This window comes from Lissotriton vulgaris, chromosome 1_1, assembly GCF_964263255.1.
Source record: "Lissotriton vulgaris chromosome 1_1, aLisVul1.2, whole genome shotgun sequence".
Classification (NCBI taxonomy): domain Eukaryota; kingdom Metazoa; phylum Chordata; class Amphibia; order Caudata; family Salamandridae; genus Lissotriton; species Lissotriton vulgaris.
In genome coordinates, this window is record NC_141685.1 from 1,407,525,417 (window position 1) to 1,407,547,568 (window position 22,152).

Sequence of the window (22,152 nt, forward strand, 5' to 3'; positions counted from 1 at the left end):
TCTGGACGTTGTGATACCGTGAAAAGTTTATTCGCATGTCCTGCACACTTCCAGCCAGTCTTGTCATTGCCCCAGCTCAGCGAAAAGCCGCCCGCCACAGGCCATTCTCCAAACCGTTCGAAACGAAACCAATTTAGAGTGAAAGCCTGCAGGCAGGCGCGACGTGACATCACGTGGCGTCCGCTCCTTCAATATGCCTGGACTAGGGTGGGACTGCCAGGACATACCAGGCAGCCACAGAAGGAGGCAGAAATTTAGTTTTAATAATTACCGGGCCAGGAGAAAAATCGCATAGACCCGGCCCGGTAAAATGAGTGCAGGTGCTGAGCACCGGAAAGCACCGGCACAAATTAAGCCCTGGTGTGCTGCAGTGTGCCAAGGGGATCTGGGACATGATCTTGGCTGATTGTGGGTGTGCAGTGTGCTACACCTCGTTGTGCATGTATGCCATTGCGCCCACTTCCCACCGTCAACACAGTCCCTGTTCGTTGCACTCCTTGTTGATGTTGTGTCAGGTCCTCTCGAGCTGTGTCCGTACTCCCTACTCCTTGCACCATCTCCACACTGACTGTGGCCTGGGTTTCCTCCAGCTCCTCCGGTGGCGCTGGACTGCCACCTCCTTTCTCCGTTGCTGCCTTCCTGTTGGCAGTTTAGGTAGTCACATCATGCCGGTGCCTATTGGCCTCCTAGATTTACCTCCTCTGCACTCCGACTGCAATCCAGGTGGTATGCTAGTGTGTCAGTTGCTAGTAGTGTTCTGTCACCTCCGTGACGCTGGTCTTGTTTTCCTGCGGTCTGCACCCCGTCTTCCTCTCCCTTTTCTCCTTGCCCTTGTTCCTTGCTGGTAGTCTGTGTGGGTTGTGGGGTTCGAGTTGGCCTCTGCGCTGGGTCAGGGTGCATCCATGTTGCTATGTGCTTGGCCTTGTTTCTGGTATATTTTTTCTGTGGTTTATATGGTGCATTGTTCCGCCAGACGCGTGGGATCTGCAGGCCTCTGGCTGGTTTTCGCTACTTTTTGTACCGCGGTTGGCCTCATCGCATGTTTTGTTGTGTACGCCGATCGCATTTTTGCGGGGTGGCGTTGATTTAAACACGAACATTTGCCGCGTTATCTGGTGTCTATCGCATGCTACCGCCGCATTGTGAATTCCACGTTGACAATGGGTTATTTTCCCTGCAATAGGCTGCAATGTTGAAAGTTGCGTTACGCTACTCTTGCGGTAGTTATCACACGTTCTTGTGAATTTACCCCTACGTGTAAAAGCACAGCCTGAACAAGACAAGGTCTTACAAGTGAAGATCATAACCACAATCCTGATGGTCCCTAATATTTGGAATTAGAAAAAAAATTAAGAAGATTAAAAAAATACAGAAATGTGTACAAGCACCTTTTTGAAAGACCTTGTGGAAACGGTCCACATCAAATTCCGACTTGCTCATACATTTTACAGATTTAGCAATCCCTCATTTGTAAATACTGGAAAAAGTATTCAAATTTATTCAACTGCAAATATTTCTCATGTGACCGGGCATCTACTTAAAAAAAAGTGGATGAGACTTGTAGGATTTGTATATGGCCTATCAGCCAAATATACATAGTCCACAAATGGTTTGAGGTACATTCGGTTACCATGATATTTTCACTACTGTTTACAAAATATCTAGATACATATTAACATTATTCAAAAATTATTTGGGTTATTAGTGAATAATAGTTTTTGACATGTCAGCAAAAATGCAGAGGATGTATTAAAAATAATAATAATATTTGGATGATATTTTCTCTTCGCTCATAACATGTTTAGGAATATTGTTTTTTTCTACAATGCCATTTTGGGCAGCACATTGGAGAGTGAGAAAGACACAATGATAAATTTATTTTTGGGATCAGCTACTTGTTTGCATCAGACCCTCCAATTTGGGCTGTGCCAAAGTTTTGAATAGAAGGTCGGTTTTAGTAAAGATAGAGGAGTAACTTCTGCTAGTATGTGGTCCTTACTTGTGTCAACTAAACACAGTTCAAGTCCACCGCTCCGATGTTACTCATTGGCCTTTCTGTGGGTCTTAGAGGCAATTGAACACTTGGGAAGTCAGGAAATGAGGCAAATTAATGTAACAGAAAGCCTAAAATACTGTAGTATTATCAAAAATAGATATTTTGAGAGCACCCTCATGAGTCGAGGTAGGTGTTTCACAGTTTAAAGTCCTTCACACCCAAATAATGGTCATCTCACTTCTGCCCTTTAAACATTCAAAAATAGAAATAACCGTTTTTTTCCTGGTATTTTGCCAGCTAAAAAAGGTAAAATGTGCCAGAGAAAGAAGACTCAGAAATTCTGCAGAATATGTAGGGATCAGTATGGATGCAAGCTAAGGATTTCCTCTGCTATTCACATTTCTGAGTGGCAAACATGGGAAGGGATGCTTTTTTGTTTCCGGAGAGTGCTCATTCTTGATGTATGGGTACGTCCATGTCCAGTTACTCCAATAAAGTTCGAACTTGATTCTGGCATCCACCAGACAACCTCGCCAACCTCGGACTTAAACAACTGGTCACTTCCCCCACCCACATCGCAGGTCACACACTCGACCCCATCTTCACCTCCAGCAATCATGTCTCTTTCAGCCACACTACGGATCTCCTCTGGACTGACCACAGCTGCGTTCACTTCACCTACAACAAGCCAAAACCCATCAACCACCCCCAACCAACTCTGCAAAGAAACTGGAACAAAATCACCATCGACCAGATCTCCTCATCGCTCCTTCTAAACACCCCAGCCCACTCTTCTAACCCAGACCAAGCCGCCGCCAACTTCACCCTATGGTTATCCAACACCGCCGACACCCTAGCACCACTGAAAAAACGTCAAAGCAAACCTGACAGCAAGAAGGCCTCATGGTTCAACGATGATCTTAAGAAGTCCAAGAAACTCTGCCGCTCCCTTGAAAAGGCCTGGAAAAAAGACCCAACCACTAGCACCAAGGACGCCTTCAAAAACGCCACCGCACACACCACCAACTAATCCGAAAGGCCAAGAAAACAGCATTCAAGGATCGACTTGACAACAACGCCCACAACAGCAAGGAACTCTTCAACATCGTCAAGGAATTTACTAATCCCTCGGCCAACTCCAACGACATCACCCCCTCTCAAGTCCTCTGCGACTCCCTAGCCTCATTCTTCCACAACAAAATTGCAGACATCCACAACAGCCTCGACAACCAACCCAGAGACCAACCCACCCAACCATATGCTGAACATTCTCCCCCCTTGAACACCCTTAACGACTGGAACCCAATCTCCACTGAGGACACCATCCGTTTGATGAACTCCATCCACTCAGGATCCCCCACAGACCCATGTCCTCACCACATCTTCAACAAAGCAGACTCCGTCATAGCACCGCACCTCCGAGACGTCATCAACTGCTCCTTCAACTCCGCCACCTTCCCGGAAAGCTGGAAACACGCTGAACTCACCGCCCTTCTGAAAAAACCCACAGCGGACCCCACCGAACTCAAAAATTACCGCCCCATTTCGCTCCTTCCATTCCCGGCCAAAGTAATCGAGAAAGCTGTCAACAACCAGCTCGCCGCTTTCCACGAAGCCAACAAATCCCTCGACTCCTCACAATCTGGCTTCCGAGCAAAGCACAGCACTGAGACCGCCCTCATCGCAGCAACAGACGACATTCGAACTCTACTGGACAATGGAGACACAGTCGCCCTCATCCTCCTCGACCTCTCTGCAGCCTTCGACACAGTCTGCCACAGCACCCTTTTACAACGCCTCAGAAACATCGGAATCCAAGGAAAAGCACTTGAATGGATCACCTCGTTCCTCACCGGAAGAACCCAGAGAGTCCGCCTTCCACCATTCAAGTCCGAGGCCACGGAAGTCATCTGTGGCGTACCCCAAGGGTCCTCACTCAGTCCCACCCTCTTCAACGTATACATGAGCCCCCTCGCGGCCATCGCCCGCCAACACAACCTCAACATCATCTCTTACGCGGATGACACTCAACTGATCCTTTCTCTCACCAATGACCCCAGCACCGCCAAAACTAACCTACACGAAGGAATGAAAGAAGTTGCCGAATGGATGAAACACAGCCGCCTGAAACTGAACTCAGATAAAACAGAAGTCCTCATCTTAGGTACATCCCCCTCTGCATGGGACGACTCTTGGTGGCCGGAAGCCCTCGGAAAAGCACCCATCCCGACAGACCACGCACGGAACCTAGGCGTTATCCTGGATTCTTCACTCTCAATGAACAGACAAGTCAGCGCCGTATCCTCATCCTGCTTCAACATTCTTCGCATGCTCAAAAAAACATTTCGCTGGATCCCCACCGAAACCAGAAAAACAGTCACCCATGCTCTGGTCACGAGCCGACTGGACTACGGAAACACTCTCTATGCAGGTACTACCGCTAAACTCCAGAAGAAACTCCAACGAATCCAAAACGCCTCAGCCAGGATCATATTAGACATCCCACGCAACGAACACATCTCTGGTCACCTGAAAGACCTCCACTGGCTACCCGTCAATAAGAGGATCACTTTCCGACTGCTAACCCACGCACACAAATCACTCTACGACATCGGACCAGAATGCCTCAACTCACGACTGTCCTTCTACACCCCCTCCCGCCAACTACGTTCTTCCAGCCAAGCCCTCGCCACTGTACCTCGCATCAACAAGACCACCATGGGAGGCAGATCCTTCTCATACCTGGCTGCTAAAACATGGAACTCACTCCCCACTTACCTTCGCCTTACCCAGAACCACCTAGCATTCAGAAAGCAACTTAAAACGTGGATATTTGACAAGTAATCCTCCTCCCCACCCTAAGCGCCTTGAGACCCTCTGGGTATGTAGTGCGCTATATAAATTCTTTGACTTTGACTTTGACTTTAGTATGTAGGGAAATTAATTAAGTTTTGGTTTCATGTGGCCTATTATTTACAGTTGTACGCCAACCTAGCTGTTTAATCTTGTATGCATTGTAACCTGACAGTGAGCTTCTTTGTAGGCCCATTCAATTCCATTCAGAGATTCAAGCTCACCGACGACCAATTATCTGGTAAGCTGTAATAAGTATGTCATTGGAAAGAGAGCTAGGACCTTGATGAAACTACTAGTAGGTTCTAGATGTTTTAAGCAGGAGTTGGGCATATTCCTGGTGCTAGATGCTACAGGAATAGCACTGCTTTCCTGTTTGTTACATAGAGAACTATGTTTTTGATTGTGGTTTTTAGAGGCACAAAAACCTTGACTCGCCAACGAATAAACAATTTTCCTTATTTCTGTAGTATTCACTAGGTGCCCAGCCTCATTTGTTTGAGGTGGTGGTGGATCTAGTTACCATGAGCATACAAATAGGAATGCAAGAGGTGTGTCTAAAATGAGTTGGTCCAGTGGGCATGTATACAAGTTGTAGAGTAATGGGCCATGCATTTCTGTTTTTGATACTTGATGAGAAAGATGCCACTAAACAAAACTCAACTAGCATTCCAGGTCAGACTGGTTTCTGCACTACCCTGTGCTTCCTCACATGATATGACTGCACAGTGCTTAATTTGTGCCGGTGCTTTCCGGTGCTTAGCTCCAGTACTTATTTCTCAGGGCAGGGTCTATGTTAGTAACCTACTTCACATTGAATTCCTCATCGATGCATGCCTTATTAAGAGGCACATTCCGTCTCCCTGGGACTGCCAGAGAGCACACAGTGGAGCAGTGCCTTCCCATGATCCCAAGGCTGATAATGATCTTTCTCCCCGGCTGTAATCACGTCCCTTCTGCTGCCTAAGAAAAGCAGCGCAGGTTCCAGGGCAGTTCAGCCTTCTCAAACGGGCACCTTCCCCGCCGCCTCTCCGCTTCTGCTTCCTGCCCCTAACATGGTCCTGAGGTCACTCGAATAGCAGCAAAAGGCGGGCATTTTCTTTACTGGAGTGAACGTGTGAAATAAGTTTGGCGACGCCATCCTGCCGCCATTCGCACTGCGCAGCCGTCATTTGATGGCCTGGACCGCGCCCACCGAAGGAGTGGTGGTGGTGCTTCAAGTTCAGAGAGTTGTTGAGTCCTGGACCAGCGCTGCACTCAGCCCGTGCTGTGAAGGGAAGAATCGTCGCGCTCTGCTGCTACCATCATGCCCCTACTCCTAGTCCAACCATAAGTTTTATTATAAGCTTAAAATAGAAGTCAAACGTGTCTTCTGCGTTAGTGGATTTAAAATGCTCGTTCGTTCAAAAAGGTAAAACAATAATTCTAATATAGACGGGTGTGCCATTTTGACAAAGAGAAGGAAAACAGTGTGAAATGACAAAAGTGAAAGTGAAATGACAAAAAGTTACGTCGTTCACACATGGCAATCTGAAACCTTGGCAGCTATGCTGACTGTATGCAGCGGGATGACAGGACTGTGTAACTGCCGGTGCACGCCTCAAAGCAGTCCCGGCGCTTCCTGAATCCGACCTCACTTACTTCCAGGAGGAGCCACTAGTGGAAGTGGGTGGAGCTGGGGGCCTCCTAAAAAAATTCAGCACCTGCACTTCATATTTTATAAATTAAGCACTGCACCATACCAAGCTGAACTATACAACTGTGACTATCAAATGGTAAACTGTTAATCTCAGTTCCAGGGTAATATGAGGACATCTTTAATAAGATGTTAACCTGATGGTGGCAAGAAGACAGTCAAGATATAAATGTGATTTAATTTACATTTCTATAGTGCAGCCAGGCACATATATCCTGAAACTAACCCTTCACTTAAAGGGAGGAGCAGTTCCTTGTATAAAGCAATTAGCCATTTTTGCCCAACTTTATTGACATTTGCAAATACTCTACAAACAGAATATTCACTCCTAAAACGTAATGAATTAAGGAACGAATTGAATTAATTTAAATAAAATTTAGTGTGGCACAACTACAGAAATATTTGAAAATTTGGATTCTACTACGAAACAAATGCTGCAGAAAAATAAAACCATGTTACAGGAATACACTTCCCACAAAATGTTGCTTTCCTTTGTCATTAAGTCTCTCAATTAGAGGGCTTAATTCCTAAGCCATTTCTTTCAGCTGCTGCGCAGCAAAAATCTTTTTTCATTTAAATGGAAAATGAGTAGATAATAATGACTCCGTTGTTGCTTAAAATCCAATTAACCGCTTCTCTCTGGGTACGAAACTCAGAATCTTCATGCAGTTCTACCTTGTTAAAAAACAATTTTTTTTTTAAAAAAAACAAAATACAGATCAAATATAAAAGCCTCCACCTAATGTAAAACACCCTACTGTCCCTGTATATGGTGATGATAACAGGACGTGTGATGTGATATGTCAATTTTACTGTTATCTTTACCTCCACAGTCTGCTGAACGTGCTGGTGTGATCTCTCCTAAGGAGCAGTTTGAGCAATGCGTTGTAACGATACCGCAGGAACAAATTTATTGACCACAAAAGATTCAAATATTGCTGAGTTTTTTCTCCCCATTTCAGCTGCCAGGGGTTTCAGGACCCAGTGTGGCTGCTAGATAGGAAGTCCACGTCTAAATCTGGTCTTTTTCAATTCTTTAATTGCCTATTCTGGGAGTTCTCTTTTACTCTGCATAAGAGTATGTGTGGTTACTAAGGACCTTATTTAGAGTTTGGCGGATGCAGGACATCTGGCAAAAAATGGCGTATGTCGCATCCACTCTATTTAGAATGCACAGATGCCCAGTACACTCTGAATAGGATGGACGGAAAATATGCCCTTTTTTAGCGGATACCCTACATCTGCCAAACTTTATATAAGCAATTTATATTTAGGGCTTGGTTGATTGAATTTCGTATTACTCTTTGTAGAAATACCTGGAGAAAGTCCTGCTGCCAGCGGATCTGACAGCTTTTGTGTTACCGGGAAAGTGAGGTGGAGTAATCAATTTCGATGGAAAATAATATTTTTTCGAAATTTTATATCAGCATTTGTTGAGAATGCTGTTGCAAAATATATTTAGGATTAGTATGTTAAAAAATGTGGTGAAAAGATGCAATTGTGTTAACTTAAGAGGAAGATTCTTTTAAGAAAATGGGTAAAACACTGGATTTTAAGGCTCCCCTGGTTCTCTTGTTCTTTGCAACATGCAATGGTATGACTGGATGAGCAGTATCTTGAAAGGTACTCCTTCATATATTGATTTTAGAAATCATTAAGGAATGAATAATCAGTAATCCAGCTATAATCCAAAATAGTTTGCTAATGCATAAAATTAACTGGATTGTGCGTATCAGGTCTGTCACAGTCTGTATGACATAATAAAGATATACAACAAAAAAATACTACACTTATTTCCTATTTGTGTGACAACTTGTATGCCTCACTAAGACAGCTATAGTTTTGTTACCCACAATAAGCAATCTAGAGGATAGAGCCCAGCTCTTTCTGGTCCCCTACCTCCGGGTGAAGTCCCCTCATGTTCCATTTGCGCAGACTACAATCACCATGTTGCTATATAACACATGCACCCATGTAATCTGACTTTGTCCCAAAACCATTTTCTCCCTAAATGTATATAGCCAAACCCAACTCAGTGAGTCAAAGACTTTCACAATATTTGTTGTGAAATAGCACTATCACCCTAAGCCTTTCGCCCCTGTCCATCACCAAGTGTAGCAACACGGGGTTGACTGCGGTGCTGCTGCTAACCACAAGCCCAGTCGGTCTATATTTATTAACAAAAGTATCAGTTCCAAACCTATTAACTATTAATTTAGCCAATATGTGTGTTTGTCACCTTTTAGCAATGACTGTGTTTTTTAAGAGAAGAACTGGCATGGGTCATACCTTAAACAGAGCTTTTTGCATCGATGTGTAACTATTCTTCAGGCAAACGTCTGGTTTTAGGGGACCTTATCACATGTCATAGCCTTGATTGCAGTTTCACCACTGGTTCATTTAGTACTAAAAATCATGCTAAATTATCCTAGCAACACACAAAACAACGGTTCCTTCTCTTCTGCATTCTTTTCAGACAGTGTATGGTGAAATCTGGAAACTCCCTGCCTGTTAGAAAATGGGTTACTGGTTGACTGGGGTATGAGCCCTGGTCAAGCAGCAATCATATTCCTGGTCAGGGTAAGGGCCAAGCAAACGCCAAATGTACCTGTGCTCAACCCTCTGGTAGCTTGACACATAGTAGTCAGGCTTAACTTAGAGTCAATGTGTAAAGTATGGGTGTAACACTTCAAACAGTAAAACAGTGAAAACACCACATAAAAAGATCTCACACCAGAGTAACACAATAGGCCATACTTTAATGAATACAACAAGACCTAAATGAAAAAAATCCAATTAGTAGAACCAGAGATATTCAGTTTTAAAGTTTGACATCAAAATAGCGCCAGGAAGCACTAAGCGTCAACTGTGGGTGTCTGGTCCTGGTAGATTGGGACAAAAACGTATGTTCAGGCCGACCACGATGGTGCATGGGCCAGCTACAGGGACTCAGTTATGCCCGCAGAACTAAGTGCCTTAAATCATGGTTGTGGAGCTTTGCGTGGATCCGCTTAGAAGAACGATGCATCAGTTTTGAGATAAAGCCCGGTTCGGTGCAAGGTCCTGTTGTGTTGTAATTGAGGATCCATTGCCTGGGTTTGCGATGCACAGTCCGATGTCAGGTATGCAGCAAGCAGCTGGCAATGCATCTGTTCCTAGGTGCTACGAGGCTGCGATGCAGAGTATGGTGTCATATTAAAGGCTGCCGTCTGCAAGAGATACGAGGACATGGTATGTGGATGTGCGCCGCGCCGTCGGTCGATGCGCCGATCCAAAGACTATTGGGCTAAGGCTGGTCTTTGCAACAGGTCCAATCCAAGCAGCAGCGGTGATGCGTTGGTTCTACTTGAGGATGCACCACTCAGCAGAGAAGATGTGTTGGTTCTGCTGTCAAGCAACGTAGGCCTACTTCGAAGGATCCAGAACTGGGGTGGCACTACTTGGTAGGGTAGGCTCGCAGATTGAAGAGTCCAGGTGCAGATGCATGGTTGTTGGAAACCTATTTGTCCCTGAGTCTTCAGATCAGGAGGCCAGCCATCTAGCCCTTGGAGTCACTCTTGACTTCTGGGTTTAATAGATTCAGGTCCAGTCCTTCTCGCCCAGGGAGTAGGGCAGCAGGCAGTAGGTCAGCACAGCAAAGCAGGAGTCAAGCAGAGTGCAGTGCAGCTGAGTGGCAGTCCTTCAGCAGCACAGCAGTCCTTCTTCCTAGCAGAGTATCCACAGGTCCAAAAGAGTACTGAAGTGGTGGTGTCTTAGGCCCATCTTTTAGGCACAGTTGTGCCTTTGAAGTGGTGAGAAGCTTCTAGGGGCATGCCTTTGAAGTGCACAGATGCCCTTCTTTCTCACCCATAGCTCCTGACTAACTACAAGGGTTATGCAGCCATTTGTGTTGAGACAGGACACCGCATATGCAGGTGTAAGTGAAGCTGGGCCGAGCTCCACTCTCTTATCCTACCAGTGATGGCCCACCCAGTCACACCTAAGCTCCCATTGCATGTGGCTTGTCTAGAAGGAATACACAAAGACCAACTGCCAACTTCACCCATTTTACCATCCTTGGATATATTCAACTGAGTATTGAAACTCTTGGGAGTCTTGCAGCTAGTTTCATAAGTCTAGCAGACCCTTTACCAGCCCCCTGGGAAAAGAACCTTGATAAGAGGTTTGTGATCTGTTCTTAGAACAAATTTCATACCCCAAAGGTACGTTCTAAAATACTCCACTGCCCAGGATGCGGCTAATGCTTCTCTTTCGATGACTGAATAGTTTTTCTCTTAGTCAGTCAAGGTTCTCGAAGCAAACGGAACAGTGAATTCAGACCCACCTTTGACCTGTGAAAGCATAGCGCCAAGACCTGTCGCACTAGCGTCCACTGTAACAATAGATTTGTTATGTACGTCAAATGGTGACAAAATTTTAGCTTTACAGATTTTAATTTTTGATATTGTCAAAACATTCCTCGTGCTGAACATTCCATGAAAAACTGACCGTACGGTTAAGCAAAGACCTCAAGCATGCAGTTTTATCAGAAAAGTTTTTTACAAACTTCGAGTAGTACTCGAGCCCCATGAAGGAACGTAATTGATCCTTGTCCTTCGGCTGAGGTGCACAATGAATAGCTTGACACAGATCCCTTTTTGGTTTGATACCCAACGGAGTGATAGTGTAGCCCAAATATTCAACATGGTCAACTGAGAACATGCACTTATCCCTGCGAAGAGTGAGGCCAGCAGAAGACAGTTTATCTAAAACAATTTTTAGAGTGGTGTTGTGTTGTCCAAGAGACTGTTCATAAACTAAAATGTCATCCTGAAAATATACCATGTTTCCTACACCCTCAAATACATTGGAGACCATCCTCATGGACTTGGGGAATAACATGGTGAGATCAGTTTCTACACTTGTTATCCCTCATTTGCTTGGCTTTTTTTAGCTGCACATTTGTCCTGCTTCAAACTGCTGACATATCCAGCTGAAGACCTCGACACTAGTAATTCCCGATGCAGCTGGTTACTGGAGTTGTTACCACATTGGGAATTACAGGGCAGTTGTAATGAGGACCTTTGGCTAACGCTTCAGTATAGAACAGTGTAACAACATTCCACTGCCTTGGACATCTGTGTAATGTTTTGCTTGGTTCTAAAATTGAATTTAAGAAAGCAAGTTCAAAACAAGGTGTCTGTGGTTTTTCAAGAAAGGGAATTTTCACGTGTAATTCTTGCTGTTGCCTGCTGTGCGTCAAGGCGGCAGGTGTTTTCAATCGGCAGGATGAGCCTCTGTATAACATTCTCTTGGCAAGCTCCTGTTCTGTTTCATGCATTTGCTCGCACTAATGTTTTGAAGAGACGGCATAAACCAGTCACGGAACTGCCGCGGACCTAGTTGGAGCCTGTTTTGCTCCTTTCTGAGGTCAAGAGGAAGTTAACTTGTTCTGCCTTTTTATCCAAAATCCCTGGTAAGTGAGGCTGCTCGGCATATCCAGTTTGGTTCTCACAGAGATTCTTAAACAGACTGGCCATTTAACCTTGGGTTTTTCATGGGATCACCCAGCATGTTGCACAGTTCCTAATTTTAAAAAGAGGTGTGAACCTCTACTTCCTTGGAGAGAGTAATTTAGACCATCAAGAGATTGGTTCCATTTCTCAGTTTGGACAGTTTCATTTTAATTTTTAACAAATCGAAAAAAATCATTGCAGTTTAAACTTCAGTCAATTCTTAAGTAAAGAGGTGATCCCAAGCGGCACAACGATGCAGTACAAGTGACATTAATTGAATGTAAAGTGTGTTGGTGCTATAGTCAAGTCAAGTCAAATATCTTTATTCGATTGTTTGCATTTAACAATCATAAAAGTACATTTCATAATATAAACATTTGACACAAGATATATTTATAAAAAAGAGTGTTTCCAAAGGGCCACGGTCACAAGCGAAATAACGAGTTAAAAAATATAAATATACAATTTAAGTTAAAAAGATATACCTATCAGTAGCAAAATTAATTAACCTTCCATACTTTTTCTAAACTTGAGTGCTAATTTTAAAAAACTACATACAAACATAGTGCAGTCACTGTTTAGCATTTGAAGGTAATAAAGTGCAGGTTTGATTTGTGCAAAATACAGCTGTTTAAGTAGAGGTTTTAAAAACAAATTACGAGGAACTATGTAATACGAGCAGATGAATAAAAAGTGTGCCAAATCTTGCGGAGACTTATTGTCGCAGCCGCAAGCTGGCAACACTTGACCTCTATGGGCCCCACTTGGTACAGCTAACAATAAGTGAAACAGATCAAATCGAAACCTTGTCAACAAAAAGCGTTCATAACCCGACATGGGCCAAGATAGATAAGGTTCCATTTGTAGACAGGTTTTTGTCAGAACATGCAATCTCACACTATTTTTCTTAAGCTCTCTCTACTCCCTAGCTAGGTACCTAGATGACATAAAGGTGTTCTTCACATAAGTTACATCTGGTTTAGTTATTGTCTCTGGGGCTAGGAAGAGGTCCAACCGACCTATTTCAAGAAGACATCTTCTGACATATTTTATCCACGGGATCTTGTACCTCCCTTCCCACGCTAGTGCTTCTTGTAAGATGTTTCTGGTGAGGGGTATGTCTGTATACAACCAGCTATTTAACCAGCACAGCAAGGGATTAACAGCTATCCTGTCACTTAAATAGGACATGCCAAGTTCTTCATGGACAGAGAAGTTTGCTGTTCCCCTAGGGACCCTTAGCACTTGCTTTAAAAAGGTATTTTCAGTAACCTCAAGGTCATCTAAAGGAACAAAGCCCCATATTTCGCTCCCATAGCATGAGACTGCAGTGCTTTTGGCTTGGTATAACTTCAACACGGCAGCCACTGGGCTGTTTCCCATTTTCCTTGCGAAGTCTATTATTGCTGCGTTTGCCCGCACTACCTCACCCTTTTTCTTTCGTATCGCTGGTGCCCACGTTAGTTTGTGATCAAAAAGAACACCAAGGTAGGAAAAAGTCTTAGTTATCAGTATTTTTTCACTGTTTACTAAGTGGGGGTATGTTTTTCTGGGTCCTGATCCTGTCATCATAACAAAAGATTTCGAGTTATTGATGCTCAGGCCTCGGGAGTTCATAAATGCAAAGAATGAATCTAGCAAGGTTTGAAGGCCAATCGCAGTTCTAGAAATTAGGACGGCGTTGTCCGCATATAGCAGGACGGGCACGCCCTTCCTTCCTATGTATGGGTAGTCTGTACCTGTTTTTAATAGATGCTCTTCCAGTTCATTAATGTAAAGATTAAAAAGAAACGGGGCTAAAATGCACCCCTGTCTGACCCCCCGGTTTATCCTAAAATCCCTAGTTACTTTCATGTCTTGGGTGTAACGGACATTTGCTCTTGTGTCCGAGTGAAGGTCAGCCAAAAAATTAATCAGGTTTTGCTCCACTCCCATTTTTTGCAGGACCTCCCAAAGCCTACCTCTGTCAACGCAATCAAAGGCGGACGATAAGTCCATAAAGGCCATATGAATGGTCCCTTTTCTAGCCATAGTATACTTGCCATTTATTAGATACAGATTCAGACATTGGGTTACCGTTGAGTGGCCTGGTCTGAACCCGTATTGTGTTGGCGACATTATGTTGTTTTCATTTGCCCATGCTACCAGCCTATTTAAAATTATACCCCCCACCACCTTAGCAACTGAGTTAATCAGCGAAATAGGTCTATAGCATACTGCACTGCTTCGATCGCCCTTCTTAAATACAGGCACTATGGTTGAAGACCCCCAGGACTTTGGGCAACCAATTGATGCTCCAGCATTTATTACTGCAGTAAGGACTGGAGCCCATAAATGGATGTTTGATTTAAATAAATCAGGAGGGAGGCCGTCAGGGCCAGGAGCCTTATTGCAGGTTAGACCCCGAATCCCCCCGTGTTGGTGCTATAGAAGCTATGTACATAAAATAGTGGCTGATCCAGGATGCAGAAATAGTTGTTACACACACTGACCAAGTGTGAAATGCTCCAGAATCCTAATAGAAACAGTACACTTTAATTGTGTCAAGTCAGTGTTTAGCCCCTAAACATACAATTTAGACAGGATCATCATCAGGAAGCAGGTTTGAGAAACACCTAAGGAGGAAAAGACCTGTGTCAGTGGGGCTTTTTACAAGCACACAGTTTTACATTTAAGCATGGTGCTCATGGGAGGGCCACTTACCTGCCCAATGTATAGGATGAATGCAGAGTTCTTGTCTGAGCGTTAATGATGCATGGGATGTTTCAGAGTGACACTGGCACATGGGATGACTCTGGAGTGGCTGGGATTGGAGCCCGATCTGTGGTTAAAAACCTATTTTGTTACGCCTTGTGCGTATGGAGTTCTGTACTAGAGCGGTTTAACAAGGAATCACTGATTTAGGTGACACGTCTATGGCGTGCTCCATATAGAGTTCTATACACGCAGGGCGTAACAACATTGTTTTTTATAACATATTGGGCTCCAATTCCAGCCACTCCAGAGTCATCCCATGCGTCACTTTCAGTATTATGCAATAAGAGAGATGCCAAGAGGTATAGAGACCATAGGATTATCTTGATCTATATTTTCAGCATAATACCAGGCTGAGGCTTTCCTTCCCAAAGCTCAAGGATCAGTTTAGTGACAACTTGCATGTCTTGTAAATACATTTTAACCAGACACTAGTATGCTCTACCTAGGGTGTGAAGGCTCCATAGGTTCAAAAGGATAGAACCCTTTCGAGCACATAAGTATGTAACAGTGTTTTGTTCTCTTTCAGGAACAGGTGTCTCAGGTACTAGATGCCATGTTTGAAAAATCTGTCAAATGTGGAGAACATGTCATCGACCAGGGTGATGATGGGGACAACTTTTATGTAATTGACTGGTAAGCAATCTAGCAATCTTTCTACAGTTCACAAATAGAAAATGCTATCATGGTAAAATAAGCATAAGACTAACATTTCTTCTCATAAATCCTTTCGGCAGACTTTTTATAGAAAAAAATGCAAATACGAAATGTTGAAGTGGGATTCAATAAATACTGCAATTGAAGTTGGCAACAGGTAGCTTTGGTTACAGGATTACATAGCAAGAGCACGGACCTACACACACTCACACACACACACACACACACACACATTCTCTCTCTGTCTCTCTCTGTGTTCTTTCTCACTCTCTCTCTAGGGATTGCAGACACATGCACTCATACATAAAAAGAACAACTTATCAAAGCTTGGCGAGGGAATGATAATGGGTAAGTCCATGTAATATTTAGTCTGTAGGTAAGAAAAGCTAGAACCCCACACATGTTAACATGAATCATACATACGTTTATGTAGCCTTCATGCAAAAGACATTGGTAGACTGCCTGGTTGCGTGCTCCTTAGTTCCCCCTGCATACTTGGCACTTCATTCAGGAGTAAACTGTGCTTTCAGTGATGTTGTAGAGGCCCTTCCTGCCACTAGGCCTATTAATGTATTGCACTAATATTTCACAACATTGACTGCAGGTGAAGGAAGTGATGAACTGCATCTCTTACCCTGGCCTCCCTTCTTGTTGTTTGCAAAGGAGTGTTTCCGTTGTGTGCATCATGCAGGCGTGCACTTTAGTGTAAGCATGGTGCAGTGACTACTTGTATGTGAATTGATAGTTCTTCATTTTGAAATAGGAAGCACTTATCTGCCTTTCTGCTTCATCGTCCGTAGAACTGACGTGAGAGCCACGAAGGGGATGCATTCATCTAAAACTTAGTATCCAAGGACACTGCCTATGCAGTACTTTCCCCATCTTCCACCACCAGCACCCCTGGGTACCGGAAAGGCCTCAGTGCCCTAGGGGAGGCCATGCTCTTCTGGGGGTGCTTCTTTCAATGGGGATGTATGCATTGTCATTGAGCTCCAAGGCAGTCAAAGACACCGTTCATCTTGGAAGAGACAGTGCTTGCTTGAGACAAGCTCAGTCAGGTCTCTTTATAGGGTATAGAAGAAAAGGCTACCCTACTACGTCCATGATATGACAACACTGAGAGCCACGCTGCTGAGCAATGTCTCTTTAAATCCTTCACTTTCATGTGCAGCACATCTCACTCCACAACCACTATTGGTTCAAGGGAAAAAACTGGCATTTATAAATGCTCCTTTGAGGCCAAGCAGCCTTGTCTTGAGGCATGGAACTGGCGTGACTGTCAAAGTTGTCCTGTTTAAACCACAGCTGCTTCGATTGAGAAATGAACTGTAGATCCCTGCATGACAGTTCTACTGCCTTTTAAACGAAAGAAAAAATACTTGTTGGGGCTGGGTGAGGGATAGCAAGGCCGCCTATGATTTGAGGATATAGTACATATTAATCCACAAAGGTCTGCTGTGCTAAAGAGAAGTGGCCAAACCCAGATTATACTTTGTGTTTTTAAATATTTACTTTATTAAAAGGTTCATGCGTGAGTTCGAGACCTTGAATGAATGGAAGGCGACTCAGGCAGTCTAACGCTAGCAGCCCAGAGCATCATCAAATAGTGCGGAAGCCTTCAGCCCAATCCCCTGTAAAGAAATGGTATGGATTGCTTTGGTTACAGGTTTTGCTCCGACCAGCCTACTGGATTAAGGTTGGACAGGCAAGCTACATGTTGCCGCCAGTAATATCCGCCATCTGCCTCATGCTAAGCGCTTCAAAATAGCACGTGTGCTTTTCCTTGTTCACGTGGTTGGAGGGGAATGGCGCAGAGATGATTGAACAATATCTAACAATCCTTCCTCAGTGATCGCTGCGGATCAGTGATGTTAAAAACCTGTCCGAGATTGGCCCTTTCCTGTCATCTAGGTGTCTGGCAGAAATAGGAACGAGTTAATGTTTAGGGAGCAGTGGCATAGTGTGGGCGGGGCAACAGGGGCGGTTGCCCAGCACAAAATTCTTAGGGAGGAGCGCAAAAGTTTAAAAGAAAATCGTAATACAATTTTTTTTCTTTCAAAATTTTGCCCCAGGAAGTGCTGAGGGTCCATGGGGTGGGGGTGCAGTACTTTTCCTTGCCCCGGGTGCTGGCAAGCCACGCTACGCCGCTGTTAGTGAGCGCGATCTTCATGGTACTTTTGAATTTTGAAATAGGCCTGCCTTGTCCAGGGTGGATGAACTGATCAAAGATATGGGCCTTTTCACCACCATTTTATTAGGATTGTTGTCAGACAGTTTCCATCAGGACATTTTAAGAGGGTTTTTACTGTGCGAGCTGGCCAGACAAGACAATGCTTTAATTTTCATTATAACTGTCTAGCAGGTTGCTGGAGAACCAAGGGCTTAGCACTTTATGATTGAATATCTGTGTGGGATATCATTGCAGGAGGTGTTGTAGTGCAATGAAGGCCCTTTGAAAAGGTTGACTGGCCAACTGCTGTTGATTATTGCTATATGCGTGTACTAAACTGGTTGCATTTTAAGGCTCGAATAAATTTGGGTGGGTGGGTATTGGGTCCTTTTTAGGTCTCGTCTACGCAGCACGCATGCGCTGCATAGGAGGAGACCTTTAGCCATCGGTCCCCTTTTTCACCCACAACCATGCACAAATTCCATTGCCTTCAATGGCAGCGCGTGCAAGTGTGGAGATTCACTTGCGGGAGCGAGCGCTACCATATGGTAGCAATTATCTCTCCAGCAAGTGAATCGTGCAGGACCCACTCCTCCCGCACGAGGTGCGCGTGGCACCCCCCTGCTGCAGGGCGAGCTTATGCTGTTTTTTTTTTTTTACAGAATCGCCCATGTTTATGTTCTAAAATGTTGAGCATGTTTATCATGTGTGCTCCATGTCTCTGATATTTTTTAATGAAATCATTTGGCGGTCGTGCCTTCCAACGAACGAGGGTCCCTTACTTTGTACAGCTGAGTGGCCGGGGAGGGTAGTTTACTTTGCAGGCTCTGTCTGGTGTGTGAAGAGACCAGCCCCACAGCCCCTGCCTGTGCTGGAACCTAGCCCCTCGGTAGGCGCAAACAGGCGTATGTACACATGCCGAGACCTTTGAAGTGCATTCTGGAGGAAATCATCGGCACTTCCGCTCCGAGTGAGGAAGGCCCGCTTCCTTCCAGTTCCCACTCCCCACCTACACACGTTGCCATGGCAAAGCCCTGCAGCGCTCCCTGGGTAGGTCCCCTGGTTCTCTCAGGGAGGGGAGTTGGCCATGATGGCTATCCCAGTGCCAGGTCACGTGCTTAGGGGAGGGCGCAATGAAAGCAGGCGGGGAGCGGAGCTGAGCAGGCAGCCGCGTGTTAGCAGGAAGTTTGCAGCAAAGTTTTTATTTCTCCAGTGTTGATTTACACCTGCGGAGAACTGCAGCGAGGGCAGCCATGGACCTCCCCAACCTCTTCAAGCACTTTTTCAGTAAGTGGGCACGTCAGATCTTGAAGGTGGTAGGTGCATGCCCGTTCTGTCCCAGCCCTCCCCGTCCCTTCTCGCCTCTTCCACCGGCCCTGGATGTTTCGAGGGGGCCTTTTGCACCAACTTGGGCCGGTTTTGTCTGCCTAATGGAGCGTCGGACATCCAGGTTCTTCTGCATGTCGATTCATTTAGTCTTCGGATTTCATTGTGTTGTGGGGAGATTCGCATCTGATTTGGGATATGTGACGGGTCATTGGATCTCCTCTGTCCTATTTCTGTTGCACTCTGCAGTATAGCAACGCCTGCTCCGAAGTTTATAATTCACAGCATTCACATTGTGTCCATTGCACCGGACATTCTATTCTAATGGTCCAGATCTCTGGCCCTGTTTAAATAAGCTGTGAGATTGTGTCCTTTGCCCAAGATAAGGCACTTACCGAACCAGGGGCCTGCACACTTACTTTTTATTTAAGGGGAATTGCTAACATATATAAATGACGACAGATCGTAATGTGTAATCTACATCTGTTTCTCTAGTGTGGTTATTTTGGATCTAGTTACTTCTGTCGTTCATCTTGCACCCCGTGTCGCTCCCATGCCCACATTAGGTTTAAAAAACACTTTCTGTGTTATTATAAGGTCCCAAAAGCGAGACCTATTGGCTATGCCAATGCTTGTTTTTTATTAATTGTATAAGAGGTTCTGACTTTTTAAATCATGGTTTAATGTATTATTGTTTTTATGCACCTGTATCCGTGTAACTTTTATGGTTTTTCGACTAAAAACCGAATAAAGTTTATTTGATTGATTGACATCCGATGTTCATTTTGTCATATCATTTGTTTACCTATGCCTGCATGTAGCCAAATTACATATGTGCTTAAATAATTACCACCCAAATGTTAACCTCCAGCACTGCCCACCTATGCTGCCGGATCACAGCATGACTATTTACTCTTGTACTCAGGACCACTGACAATATGCAATGCAGCTTTTTTTCGCATACTTATGGTCTTGCTGCATTAACCACACTGTCAAATATGTGCTGCATAATATGTAGATTTAATATTTAAAAAAAGAAACATTGAAAAAAAAAGATTTTTAGCTCAAACTGATCAAAGTTATGAAAAATAGGGCAACACATTGCCGCTCATTGCAAGGTCCTTTCCTAAGGTTGACTGATTACCATTCGGGAGTGCATTGCTGTTAATTGAGTGTTAACACCCTCCTATTGTGGTGAAACCTTTGCAAAGACAGTGTTATCATGGATAAAAATGCCAAACTAATTACATTATACTTCAAAAATATGTACTGCATTTCGGCGCATAATTATTATTCTGGCCACATAATGTAGTCAACCCTGCCATATAATTTGGTCATCTCCTGCTGCATTATTTCATGGACCCTGCTTATACCCAAGCACTTCTTTACAGCATGCCGATTTGAATGGGATGGAGGCCTCAAGGCAAGGTAGTGCATAAGGGAAGCTCCTTGTGCCACACCATCGGACTGGAACATGGTAATCGGGACAGAAAAGAGCTGTGTACACTTGGAACTGGGATTCGCCACTCAATCCTTAACGGCAATTGGGGAGTTGGTTTCAATAGAAATCCATTAGGCATACCACCACCCAAAATTCCTAACCAAGTGCACCTTCAACATTGAATTCTAAAGAAGTGGTAACCAGGTTGTGAAGTTAGGGTTTGGAAATCCAGAACACAATGACACACTTAACAACAGCCCATTACTCATGTTTCAGGTAGTGCTGTTAATATTCAAGTCACTCTTCAGTACTGGACAAAGGACATGTCAATAGGAGGAAATCAGTAGTATGATTTCAAAGAAATAATGAAAAGGGATTCTTGGCACAAGCAGTTGGAACATGGCGTGGTTAGGGGTGTACAATGGCACACCATTTTCTCCCTCCACTGTCTGAAGACTCATGTCAGATGCCAAAGGCTTCTTTTATTAATGGGCAGTGCCATACCTCACTGTCCAGACAAATAGGGTAAACGTGCTGTGGCAATGGTTCCCATCTTGCTTTTGGTAAACACCAGAATTTCCAGCAATTGGCCAGATACAGCTATAGGGTCAGGGAGGTACTGCTTCGGTAGCACTTATTGCTTTCCCTTTCAAGTACTGTCTCAGAGGACAGATGCGCATGCAACTTATTAGGAAACATTCTGCATGTCCATAAATCTAAGGACTCACAGGAACATTAGGGCAAACACTTTATTTCAACCTTCATAAAGCTTCCCCAGTTGTCTACATTTTGGCAGTACCCAGATTGGAAAGTTGTACCTGGATACACCTGATTGAGTGTAGGGCATCATCACTGGAACACAACCTCAATAGTTCATGGTTTTAGGCTGAGTGATGGGTTTCCAGTTAATATGGACAGGAAATGAAACAGAATACTAGAGGTACCTTTATGGGGACCCTGGGCTAGGCTCCTTTTCAGCTCCACCCAGGACTAGGTTTGGGTGAGTGGAGGCCGGATAGTTAGCCATGTGGAAACATTATGCAGCTTTAATTGGATATCAGGCCTGCATTTAAATTGCCTATGTTTTGTGAGAGTGATGCCTCTTATCCCTACTAGAGCAGTGCACTGACACTGTCTAGCACTAAAGATTATTTGTCATCTGGCATGGGAAGGATCCCTCTCAGCCCTGGGTCTCACATGACTACAGAACGGTCAGTGCGCCCCCACTAGGGTGTGATGGGAGTTTTCAACTTAGTACCCTGTGATGTATATTTAATCTTGAGCACCACCAATCCCAGCCTGGTTTCACCTAGTGTAGTACTCATCTATCACTTAAAGCAACTTACCCGCCACTCAAGTGCCTGCTTTGACCTGCGTGTTGGGCTGCTTTACAGCTGCTGCCCACTGTTCCCTCCCTTTGACCCGATCCAGTGTGTTCCTATTTAACTGCTGGTGTTGACATGGTTAGCAGGTTCAACCCAGAAATGTTGTCTTTGTCTATGAGGGGCACACTGAGGTAGCACAGCCCGACCCTACATATGGAATAATGAATTGGTACACAGTGCTTGATGGAGTATATCTCACAGCACTCTGGGAACAGTATTTCCACACCGGCCCCTAAGGGGGACCTTTTAGAAATTGCACAAATGGGTAATAAGAAAGTAAAGATAATGGTATTGGATGAAACTTTGGGACATTTTCACCTGTTGGGTCTAAAATAAATGTACATACCTGATGTATGAAGCCAGAGCTGTTTATTGTAGA

The 22,152-nt window shown here is 44.4% G+C and overlaps 1 protein-coding gene across 1 annotated transcript in view; it reads left to right on the forward strand.

Annotated features, from left to right (window-relative positions):
• Positions 1–22,152, forward strand: part of PRKAR2B (protein kinase cAMP-dependent type II regulatory subunit beta) — a 428,684-nt gene that overhangs the window by 339,106 nt on the left and 67,426 nt on the right. Inside the window, exon 5 of the mRNA XM_086967160.1 lies at positions 15,324–15,430. Coding sequence (XP_086823286.1) covers positions 15,324–15,430 — 107 coding nt within the window. The remainder of the gene's footprint in view (positions 1–15,323; positions 15,431–22,152) is intronic.